At 34.0% G+C, this 12999-nt stretch overlaps 1 protein-coding gene and 1 pseudogene across 1 annotated transcript; both read right to left on the reverse strand.

Moving 5' to 3' along the window:
- Positions 1-2279: 2279 nt before the first annotated feature.
- Positions 2280-4211, reverse strand: LOC139884504 (protein Iojap-related, mitochondrial-like; annotated as a pseudogene).
- Positions 4212-10899: 6688 nt separating this feature from the next.
- On the reverse strand, positions 10900-12065 carry LOC139884506 (NAC domain-containing protein 83-like). The gene is made up of 3 exons (XM_071868526.1): positions 11885-12065; positions 11491-11762; positions 10900-11253 (listed from the first exon to the last, which is right to left on the reverse strand). Exons 1-3 carry the CDS (start codon positions 12063-12065, stop codon positions 10900-10902), a joined length of 807 nt encoding a protein of 268 aa, XP_071724627.1.
- Between the last annotated feature and the right edge of the window lie 934 nt (positions 12066-12999).

Here is a 12999-nt window from a genome sequence, read left to right on the forward strand (position 1 = left end):
GGCATTTCATTACTCTTAAATTTTCTCCAATTTTACTCCATACTTATCACAACTTTCTCATTTATCTACAACTCCAAATATAACTAAGAAAATAGACTTCTTTTGGTTTCAAAAACCAATTGATTTCATTTGGAGCATTTGGAGCAAATTTTAGGTTAGGTTTTCTTCTTATTGATTTCATTTGACTACTTTTTCAAATGAAATCAAGTAAAGACACATATTTTAAGAATTATATAAAGAGAGATAGATGCAAAAACTTGAAGAGCATGCTATTTGATATGTTGATTATTTGTGATGAACAATTGCCCTTTTAAGTTCCATGCAAACCAATAAAGCATCAAATGATTTATTGAGTAAATGCGACATATTTATACCAAAAAACAGTGCATGATTACTGACTAAATTTGACACATTTAGGTATAAGTGTTTGGTGACATTACTTATGTAATTATAAATGATGTTGCGCATCTTAGAGCTTATATAAATTATGGAGACGTTCTGAGTGATTTACTTCATCATGCTTCTAACAGTACGATGAAAAGTGACGGCGGATATAGGGAAGGTGAACTTTCATTTGTATCATCAATATAATATCTGCTAAATAGCTTCTTCTACCCTAGTTTGAATATTGACGTCTCCTAACAAAAATGATATGGTCGGTGCATCAGAGAGGCCACGCACAAGTTGTCAAACTTCAACTTTGGCTTTCATCGGCAGAGTCTTCAATAATCTCCAATAAGATAAATTTGTATCCAAAGTAATGGAAATTTTTTCATTAACTTTTTACTTTCTATAATTAGATTTCGAATTTCTCAATGATTTCTCGTCTTCACATTTCAATTGTCTAAGGAAAATAGGCATACAAAATGGAGAATGAGTTTTGATATTGTCTGAAGTAAATCCATTATTTTCATTTTGGTCTTACATGTGCCTAAAAGATATTTTTCATTCCCATTTGCTAAAAGGGACATCAAGCTGTCAATGTATTGCTAGATCTTGAATCCTGATGGTTAACTCAAAAGGTGATAATGTACATATTAATGTGTTTTGGTAGGGGTTTCTTTAACATATTTATAACTACATCCGTCTCAAAACACCTGATGTTTTGATTATTGTGGCATGTATAATAATAAAAAAAACATCATGTATTTTGAGATGGATGTAGTAAGTTTGTTTGTCGTATATGTCAGAATAGCCGGTCGTTCCATGTGACAGTTTTAGATCCACTGCATGCTTCAACCTACAATTATCGGCGCATATGACTTTAATTTGAAAGATCAATTGACTTTATTTCCTCCAGTCCACTTCAAGTGTCTTGTAATAAAAGTTGTGAATCTTAAGGAAAACAATTAATGATAGGAAAAATTCTTCGTCTGTCCATCATTTTTTATTTAAAAATCATAAATATTTATTCAAAATAGAATATTGATTAAAATAAATGCGAGGATAATGATGGAAAAAATAGTTCAAATATACTTGAATTTCATAAAATGATACTTGATCAAAACAAATTTTATTACGAAATATTTGAAGTGGAACGGAGAGAGTAATTTGAATGATCAATTGTCAGTTTCCATGGTTTTGTAATCTTTTGATGTTGGGAAAAATTCGAATGATCAATTGTCAGTTGCCATGGTTTTGTAATATTTTGATGTTGGGAAAAATAACTACATTAAATAGCTCCCAACTATGTAAGATTCACAACTTTAAAAAAAAATATATGTAAGATTCACGATTGGTTGCAAGGAAAAGCTAGATTTTTTATTATTATTATAGCCTTCCATTCGTCTTTGATTCTATTTACCCAAATGTATAAAATTGTTGGTTGCATTTAAGATCCTTTCTTTCCGATTGCTTAATTACTTTAACACTCCCTTCCTGACAACTGAGTTCTTCAACAATGCCCCATACGGGATCGTTGGATCGATGAATTGGGTGGGGAAATTTTACCAAATCGAACCGACAAATAACAATAATCGAGATCAACTCAATTACATTGGACAGTACATTAGATTGGTTCTCCTCCGGACCCAGCTTGCTGCTAGTATCTAATCTAATTGGACCACCTTTGGCAAGTCATTTGTCATATGTGCCCGGGCCCATACGGCCATACATCAAGTATTACTCCACAACCTAAATTTGTCTACATCCAAATATACATCTCTTTATAGTAAAGATTATTGACATGTATTATTTGATTTTGATAATTAATTTGCCGAGAGAAGGAAGTTTATTAATTTGCCGAGTAGCACCGTTAAAGTAAACACATCTAAAGTTTTTCAAAGAGGCAAATGAGTCCGAACAAATTTGTAAAGGTATTTGGCCTTTTTGTTTTCAAGGATGAATTCCAAGGCTATAGCAACCCTCCTAACCAGATATTGAAATGTTGAAGACATTACACAATTTTGCTTTGCCAGCAGCTACACAAATAAACACCACATTATGGCATCTAATCATAGCAATTATCATTATTAGTGATATAGATATATCATACATGTTTTGCCTACTTGATTCTCATTTTAAAACAATGCCGAGGTTGGCATGCTTCTTAAAAGAACAATTTAATTAGTCTACAAATTCTCAGTGTCTGCCATCAAAAAAACAAAGAAACGGTTGCTTGTGGTTGCGGTCGCTTCTTGGAGTTGTTCTTGGGACGTATCTTTTTGAACGCTTTTCCCAGATCCTGAACAGAGAAGCCAAGAAAATAAAGAATTCAGTATTTAAACTTCAAATACATGACAGATCTTTGACAGTCTCTCAAAATGAAGACTAAAGGTTGTCAATAATCTTAACAAATGCTGTTTTTTAATCAAGTTTTAAAAAGATTGTCCAAACAACTATGAGCTTCGAATCACCGGAGTTTCTCCAAGTTAGTCATCTTTTTCTATGACTGTTAAACAACTATGTGCCTAAAGCTACACATTATTTCTGCTATGCAAATGATTAGAGTTTCAACCAATTGTAATTTGTGACCAGAAAACAAATCATCATGTCAAGGTGCTGAAAAGAATAAAAACTTGCAAAGCTCTATCATCATCTATTGACGGCCTATGGGTTCCAACTAAAAGCCAAACCATGTACATTTCAGCAGAAAACTTTGCGAATTCACACTACCCATGCCTACAATAAGAATTGTACAAGGATGAAATAAATTAATACCTCAGACAGTTCCTTTCGAGATGAATCTGAACTCCAAAGACTTTCCAAGTCGTAATAAGTTCTAGCCTTCTCATCAAGAGCATGAACAGTCACTTTGCCTAAAGGAAAAAAAGAAAAGAAAATATGTATCGACAAGGCGCAAAAAACCACAAAAGAAAACATGCAACTCAACAGTAATAACCAATTCGAACTATAAGATTGAAATAGATAAAAAAGTTGCTACGAATTAAGTTAATAAAAGTCCAAAACACAGAATCATGCTAAGTAGAAAGTGAAGGCACAAACCAGAGTCGACGACAATCCATTTACCACGCTTGGTAAAATTAACCTCTTACCTCCACTTTGTTTTGGCTTAACCTAACAAAACAACAAGAACAAATAGCCATTTATCCATTTAGAAGTGAACTAAACAATAATGAAAGTTGTATACATTGAGATTCAGGGACAGTATCACAAAAATACGTAGTATTTCAAGCTTAATACGTCTGGAATCAGATTAGTTCAGTTAAAAAGCATGCCTTTGTAAACTAACGCCTGAGAAATGTTTTTGACGTGCCACGTGGACCTTCAGGTGGCGAGAACCATGAAATCGGCCCAATCATTTTGCTTCTGCATAGGTAAAACCTTGACATCGTCGGCTTTCACTTCGTTTAGAATCTTTTCGATCTCTTGAAGGCTCAGTAACTCTCGGTGATTAACAATTGACTGGGAGGTAGAAGACGATTGAGGCTGTTAACAAACCCTAGCTCACATGATTGATTCAAAAATGTCGATAGGGAAGAGGATGAGGAGGTAAAGTGTAGAGAGCGAGATCGTAGAGCCGTCCACATTTAATCGTTAACTGCGTCGTCGTCGAGGTCGATTGTTGTCTTGTCAATGGAGAGACTTGCGAGCTGTTGCTAGTTATACATGCAGTTAACAGCTTCACGACTCACGAGAGTGTCTCCATGGAAATGGCCCAGGGCTGTTATCAAACGACACCGTTTCCTATACATTACCGTAGAGTAGTTTTTATGATTGCTGGCCCTTTGGTTGTTTAAGATCAATTCCATTTTGGCCCAATTGAATTGCAACGAGGCCAGTTACGAGTCCTTTCATTCTTCTGCATCAAGTATTAAGAACAAGCCTTCATCATTGGAATTGGCCCAAGTTTAACTATAAACCCTCAGTGAAGCTAATCTTTCAGCGAGAGAGATGGGAGGAGGTTTAATGGGAGCATTCTGGGGAACACGAGTGCTGGAGATTGTGAAGAAGCACGACTCCGGTGGCCTTGTTTGGAAGAGAATAAAGCTCACCACTACCCGTAAAGCCAACGCCAAGAAGCGTCTTCGACGCGTCTGGCAGGTACGTCTATCATCAATCTCTAGTCTCTCCCCCTTTTCCCTTTCGTATTCACATTGGTTCGATTTAGCTCGTGGTTACTCTTTCTACGGAGATAGATATTTTTTTGAACCATATATTTCATATTTGCATGTATCAATCTAATACTTGTATCTGTGTTGTGTTATATTCTTTTGAACCATAAATTGATTGAATTCTTCTTTGATATTAATTACTCCCTGTCAAGTCCTATTGTCCAAGTCCAGAAACTACTTGATGCTGTTCATTGCCGTTACAGTCACAACTGTCTTTGATTGTTCTTGCCCATGTTTTGGCTCAACATTGTCCCAGTGTCTTTGAAAGTAATAGAAACCGACAATTTTCACTTGTGATTTCCAGCTAACTCCCTTATATTTTTTGTCTCAAAAGAAGTTCATTCATTGACATATGATGATCTATCTCGGTTGGTTGTTTCCATATGGAAACGGTTAGGCTTAAAAATAAGTCTGGATCGTCAAAGCAGTCTGTTGCATGATAGATTACCAAACAGATTGTGAATTGGAATATCTGCCTTGAAAATTCACAGAAGTGGCCGTTAATTAATTAATGTTACAATTGAGGCCTCTTGGAAACGACTAATTGTCTGGGCTTTACCTTGGAGGTCATAGAACAAGTTGTTTAGTGCTCTTTAGGCCATTATTTCTCTATTGTTGTGTTGCTTGTGTAGTCTAGTTGGTTTGTTATTAAATATTACCGGTTGCCAGATAAAATGTCTTCTGGGATTGAGTACTGCTTAATTTGTGTTGAAATAGAGTCAGTCTGCATCTTGGATAGTCTAGTTGGTTTGTTATTAAATATTACTGGTTTGCCAGATAAAATGTCATTTGTGATTGAGTACTGCTTAATTTGTGTTGAAATAGAGTCAGCATATGCTTAGTTGACAGAATCAACAAAGAATTCATCATCTCCTAGACAAGTACCATCAGTGGCTAGGCCTAAACAGTTGAATTAATACTGATAAGACTGGCTTTTGAAAATTGTAGTTTGGCTAAAGGGAAAAGTAAGGTAGGCTAGTTACTTAGTAGTATTTTCTATCTCGAATGACTTGCTTTTGTCAGGAACTGGGTTAAGCTATGTAAGATTCCATGCACTAGGAGACTAGAAATCAAGTAAATGTAATGTTGAAAATTCCCTTGCTGCCTTTAGTTTGACCTAGTCATGTCCTGTCCTTGCCCACAAATGTTCGATATCAATATTCATATTTGCGAATGGTCGCTTTGTCATGTTCTTAAAATTCCTTCGTCTTGCAGAATGAGGCAGTGCTGAAGGCGTGCGTCGAGACCGGACCATCTCCTTCAAACCCATCAGAATCTATTCCTCAACTAGTTACTGAGAAAGTGGCTCACTGATGGATGAGGTTGGTAGTAAAATTAGACTGGGTTGAGAGGATAGTGTGTCGATTCCTTGCTTTGTGATACTAAGTCCTCTGTTATCATTTTTCTGCTTTTAATTAGAAGGCGTAACTCACTATCGTTTTTATCTTTGAATGAAACAAATATTCAGTTTACAATACATTTTAGTGGAGTATGGTGTTCCTGCCTACTTATCATTGCCCGTAATTCAATCCCAATCTTGAGTGCTCGAAGAAATCTTATTAGATTTTGTAAAATGTGGTTCGTTTATTGTATTTTTCTTCTGAGCCTCAAATGACACATATTGGTGCCTTGTTATCTAAACAATAGGATATCAATCGCACAATATCAATGATAGATAAGTATGCTTTTGCATGAATACTTGACTTTAAGCGCCTATCGAAAGACTGATAGATGACTTATAGCTATATAGGCCACTGGGAAGCTAGTTGGAAGAAGAATTTATGTTCTTCAAGATTGCCTATATTTATACGTGAAAGGATAATTTTTTAATGGTGTCCTAGTATAATGTGGTCCATAGTTGACATTGAAGGAAAATGGGGCTGGCAAAGAAAATGTGCCCACAAAAACCACCGAAATAATAGTTGAAAAGTCCATCTTAGTCTGCCTGCAAAGAAGGCAAGATGTTGATGTAGGAAATTTGGAATAAGTTTAGTAGTTCCCTTTTCTATATGTTTCTATATTTCAGGATTTAGGAAGATCCTTCAAGCCACATTTATTAGCTTTGCATTTTTAGTACGCAACTGTCTCATTTACACCTCATATCTCTGTACGCGTCATCTACTACAAGATTTTGTTCGTGTGTCGCTCTTATTGTCTACTTTTTGGTCTTTTTTTTACGTAATTGATTGTATGTACAGCCACAAGTTTTAAATCTAGACATGTTAGTTCACTTATTGATTTCCTAAATACTCTCATTTGCATATTCTGATTTATGATTTAAGGCATATAAGTAGTAGTTAAACACCCTATCTTACCGGGCAGGTTGTTGTCACGCATCTGTCAAAGGAGTAAAGTAAAGCATTGCTAACCCCATTTTAATGCATGTGAATTGGCAACTACCTCAAGCTCTTTTCCAGTTTTAGCCAAAATTATCTTCTCATTTCATTGTTTTGAAACTTTAGACCTAATTATTTACAACTATTTATTATGTGTACATGCCGTGCTGCATATGGAGTGACCCATCTAACTACTTTTGGTTTAGCCTAGCTTTTAATCTATCAGGGTTAGAGTGCTTTATTTACTCTAACCTAATTTCCAGTCTTTCTAAATAAAATTTTATTTATAAAAATTCCATGTGTTAGCCAGTTTCTTAAGTGTTGGAAATGCGTCGCGGTCGTAGTCTGCATTTCTAGATTTGGACATGGAGTCGAGCTAGAGAAAGCACGTCTTTGGGAGAATTATCAGTCTTAGCAGTGCATTACGAAATGCCTGTAATCTGTAGTGATATTAAAAATTAAAATGTGAACAGCCATGTCTGCCTGCATTATTTAAGACGGCCATGATGCTATCTTAATTCCTCGCAGAGTGAATTACTCCCACCGTTCAAATTAGATGTTAATATAAACATAATTTTTTATCTTAAATTAAATATAAATTTTGACAAGTTTAAGGAATATTAATTATGTTTTTTCATTATATCCTCACCACCTTCATCATCGTTATCCTCATTAACTCATGTACTCTCTCTCACCAACTTCACCATTTTCATCCACATATCTCCATGAGAATTTTTTAATCCATACAATCATAATTATGTTGGAAAATTAACTAAAAAATATATTTTATTGATTTTTATAGATTAGCATTTAATTTGGGACGGAGAGAGCATTAAGATTGATGGTGGGAACCGGAAGTGTTACGAAACGTGCTTTAAGAAAGTATTAACGTCTGATTTTGGTACGGTGACAGGTTAATTACCAACCGTTTGCATTAATTTGGTTTCAGAAGTTGTTTGTTTATAAGTAATAAGGGATGGATGTTTGTCTAATAGATGCAATGCAATGCTAGTTGTTTTTTGTTGTGTTATGTTGTTGTGGAGTGGATAGCTTTAGCTAGCTCTGAACAATGGTCAGGAACCTCCCTCTTGCATTTACATCTTGAGAGGGACCCATTTGCATCTATTAATTTCCAAGAGGACCATATTACTTGAATGTGAATAAAAAAGATTATAAATGTATGACACGTCCTTGTTGCAGAGATCCTAAGCAACTCACTCATCTTTAAACATGAACCTTTAGAAACAAAAATAAATAAATAAAATAATAATAATAATTGAAGTGGTTGGTTTCTTTGAACATGTCAACTTATATATATGGATAAATAGATGTACATTCCTTGTATGCAATGCAAACGAGTATTGAAATGTCTATTTTATTTATTTAGATAGTATGTATGTATGTATTATGTGGTATGAAATTATCTTTTAATCAAATATTGTTGCACATATATCTGCATTCATTTAACATAGAAGAAGAATCAATTTCCGGGGATATCCGCTAAGGACGTCTTTGTTGTTGCAGTAAAAAATATATTAGCGACTACTTAGATTGTTGTCTTCGTGCGATAAATACAAGAGGGTTCAACTATTTTAATTTGTCGATTAATCATTTGGTCTTTTAATAAAACCTTAATCAACCCATCTTAACAGCATATTTAATTGCAAAATTGATCTAGCTAATCACAGTTTGTCATCTGTCAACATTCCAACATTAACAAGAAATGGAGAGAACGTTTTACAGCTCGAATTGAAATACTATCTTCTTAATATAATGTGAATGAATTAAATCCTAATATGTATGGCAAATTAAACCCAAAATTCTATTACTGTATAGGCTAAAGTGTGGAGTTCCAGAATTGCCCTTTGCTATAAAATATATATATATATATATGTATGATCTACCATGACGTGCTGTCCACGTGAATGACAATTTGTGTGTGTCTAAGGTCAGCATTGCATTGGGCACACAAACTCGGTCTCTCTATTGCAAAAATATCGAATAATAAGTCAAAATATTCGAGAAACTCATAATGCAGATAGACAGTCTTAGCATAAGTTGTAATTAAATTGAATTGTGGTTCAAAATATCAAACTTTATTTTAAAAATATATATATGAATTGTCATACTAGTATATATATATATTTAATAAGAAAAGAGAGACGTGAAGAAGTACAAAAGGTTAAACAAGCTGCTGATGCTGATGGATGCTCTCAAACTAAAAAAACCCACTCTCACAAGAAACTCCCTCTTTGGCTTTGGCCGGCATTTCTTTTTATTTTTCTAACCCTTTCCTATAATAGCATGTTAATAAGTTATTTAGTATTATCTAAAATAAAATGAAATATTAAAAAAATATTACTCTGTGCCGTCCTTCATCTCTCTCTGCGTCCACTTGTTAATTGTTTTTATCCCCTTTACCATATTTAGAATTTCCAATACTACAAAATTTTCGAATAAAAATGCAATTGTCTATGTTTATAAGCTACCCAATTGCACATATTATATAGTCTTACAATTGCTTGAAAGGTTTATCGAGTTTTTTCTTCTTAAATTAATTGTGTTTCACAGATAGACATCGGTCAACTAGACAGAACTAGCCAATGGACCCATGACACGTCTGCCGACAAGATCAACATCATAGACATAATTAACGTGATTAATTATTCAACGATGTTTTATAATATGCTTTCAATTTTGTTTTGTACAATACCATACGTAATAGGAGTACTATATTACATTTGAAGTGTCAACTTACCTAGCTTGTTAATCTTGCAATGGTTAAATTTAAGCTTCACATCTCGTCTCATTAAATATATATATAACCGATCACTATCTCATATTTATAATCGCATAAGTATGTAACAGGAATAAAATATTTCTAAGCAATTTAGTCTAATTATTTAATTTCTTGATCTGCTTCAAACTATATATATGTTTCTCTTTCAATCATATGTGTAGTTATCCTGTGAAACGAAGAGTCATACTTGTCTGCTTGATTGTATACTTGTACAAGCAACTTAAAAAGCCCCATATCATTACTTCTAACATCTTTCAAGGCGAAGTCAATTGAAGACCAAACTCTAACTTGTAATACAAGTCACCCGCGCAGGAAGTTAAGAAGTACTCCATTTTCGAAAAATTACTCCCAACTTTTTTTCTGGAGTTGAAAGTTTTTATGGGAGAGGTTAGAGGTTCGAATTCGAGAGGAATAATATAAAAAATTAGTCACACAAATTGTTCTAATTGGACTTCTAGAGAGTATAGTACAGTATGTATACAGATGCATTTATATATAATTCCCACCTTCTAGTCTTCCAATTTCAACTTTTAGTTAGCCTGGCTCGCTACATTACCTTACCTACCCTTCAGATTTTTCGCATTAATACTGAATATCAATCTCATAAATATTTGACAATTTGAACGAATGTTGTTGAAATTTTGCTCCAAATGTCCGTTTCATTCGAACAATATGTTGCAAGTTTTAAATGTTTCGGATTCGCATTTGAGTCTACACGAAACAAAAAAATTTGGCTGGACTGGAGATTCAATTTTCACAACTATTATGTAATTCACAGTTACAAATTTGAGTGTAGAGGAAGACATTGATAAGTCAGTCGGCTTAAGAATTCAATTCCTTTTTTTAGCCTCTTTTTCCAAACAGGAACCTAATTAGTCAAGTTGAAAAATCCCGTATGCTTAATTATATTCTTCTTTCTTCTTCATAAAGAAACTTTTCTTTTCCTCTCTTCAATGGCTATTCACACACACAAAGGACCATTTTGCACCAGGAAAAAGAGAGCGTCATATCACTAACTTTGGAAATTTTTGGATTACACCAAGTAAAGGACCCATTTTCTCACTTAGCATAGCAAAAGCTTTTTTCTTAAAAAAAAAAAAACAGAGAGGTTATTTTTCTGATTGATTAATATAACCGGTACAGAAACTGGACTATTAATAATAAAAAGATTACTAAAAAGGAAATTAATTTAAGGTTTTCTTCTAAACAAAGGCAAGCTGCTATTGCAACTACTACTCTCTTCGTGATCATCTGTTGCTGTTTCGTTGTTAGAAGAGATTTCTGTGATCCCACTTGAACCGGACGACGAAGAAGCCGGCGGAACCAGATTCAAATCGGTCGTAGCCATCCTTCCTTTCCTCGTCATGAAGTCGTAAAACACAGGGGCGGCGGTTTTGATAGACTTTGATAATGGTGATGATGATTTCCTTGGAACTCCCTCATTTTCATTGCTCAGCATGATATTGTTGTTGTCTTCATCACTTTTGCTTCCTCTTTTCTTCAAAAATACTCGGCATAGAACCCAATTGTCCATTATAGGAATCTGCAAGAAGCAACTTGTTTAGCATATGACCAATTTAAAACTAGGATCGAAAAAAGCAATGATTACATTACTACTATTTGAGTTTGAATATAAAGAAAAGAACCAATTATTACTACATCACTGCTACTTACAAAGTTACCAGGATAAAAATTACAGCTTGAAAATGTTAAAAATAGCCTAACAATTCTGCATATAACTACCAAAAAATGTCATTCGAGTTGGAAATCAGAAACTGACCTCAGTGGAATTCTTGTTGACAGTAGAATCCGAGGTGACGAGTCGATATTCGTGCATAATCCAATCGGTCCTCATCCCATTTGGAGGTTTCCCTCTGTAAAAAACCAGAGTTTTCTTCATTCCTACAATCTGATGAGCTCTAGTTGCTACAATCTGCTTGTCTATTCCTGTTGCCTTCCAATAACCGGAACCAGTAGCCCTATTTGATCTATTCCCATTCCTGTATTTTGCTTCCCTAGTGCTGAAAAAGTACCTCTCTTGCTCTGAATCACCTGGAAATGGAAATTAATCCAAAAATTAACACCAACCCATTTCGATTCGAGCTAATTTACATCATTTTATTCATGATGGGTAACTGGCATTCACAAAAATTTCTATGGTTAAAAATGCTAACCTGGTAAATCCCAAGGATCAGCTTTGCAAACATCAACTTCAGGTATAATTGAAGCCGGCAAAGGGCAGGAAAAGACTTTCCTTTTCAAGTATTGAACAACTAGCTCTTCATCAGTTGGGTGGAATCTGAATCCAGGTGGCAGTATCAAGACTCCATTTTTGACAAAATTAAGCTTCTCCATAACTAAAATTAAACACGCCCAACACCAAAACTCAAGCAAAGATTCGTCCTTTAACTATTGGGTCTAAACAACAAGGCTCTAAAAACAAAACCCTAGTTTGAAAACATCATGTTTATCATTATTTGAGATTCAAAAGCTTAATAATAATAGAAGACGAATTAAGTTCAGATTTGAGAGAGGGAGGAGGTGTCTGTGTGGTTGAATGAAGAGGGGAAAGTATGGCTTCTTTTATAGGAATGGAATGGGGTGTGTGAGAAAGTGATGTTCAGTTGTTGTTTTCTTTCTTCATTTTGCGTAAACAATACTCAAACTTCCTTTGACGCCATTCTAATCTGACATAATAAATAAAAGGAGTTAAATTTTAATTTCTTCTCTACCAAAAAGGTTATTATATTCGCATTCTTATTTTTTATAAGTATTTTAAACGAAACCAAAACTGCAACTATGTTATGTACTAGTACTAATATAATAATACTATACTATTTGGGATGTTTTTAGACTTGTTTTGTTTTCAACGTATTTTCCTTTTCTTTCACTTCTCATCGCATCACGTAATAATATTACTACAATAATTTGTTTCATTTGCAAGTAAACTAATATAAGACAATTTTTTTTTAGATTTTATTATTTCTGTCTCAAAATAGACACAAATTTTTATATTTAATTAATATTAAAAAATTTATATTTATTTTAAGACGGAAGGAATAATTAACAACGCGTCTAATATTTACTTGTGAAAATTTATACCAACCGATAATTTTTATTCGAGTCATTCTAGACTTGATTCTCTTAATAAGAATTTGGACTTAGAGAGCTCTAAGAATAAGGATTTTACTCTTGAATAAATTCACTCGGCTTGATTTTCAACTATCACATTTGTGATTTCGATACTTAATTTTTTTATGATGTGTTCGTTTGATATTTAAAATATGTC

The sequence above is a fragment of the Rutidosis leptorrhynchoides genome, unplaced genomic scaffold (assembly GCF_046630445.1).
Source record: "Rutidosis leptorrhynchoides isolate AG116_Rl617_1_P2 unplaced genomic scaffold, CSIRO_AGI_Rlap_v1 contig560, whole genome shotgun sequence".
NCBI lineage: Eukaryota > Viridiplantae > Streptophyta > Magnoliopsida > Asterales > Asteraceae > Rutidosis > Rutidosis leptorrhynchoides.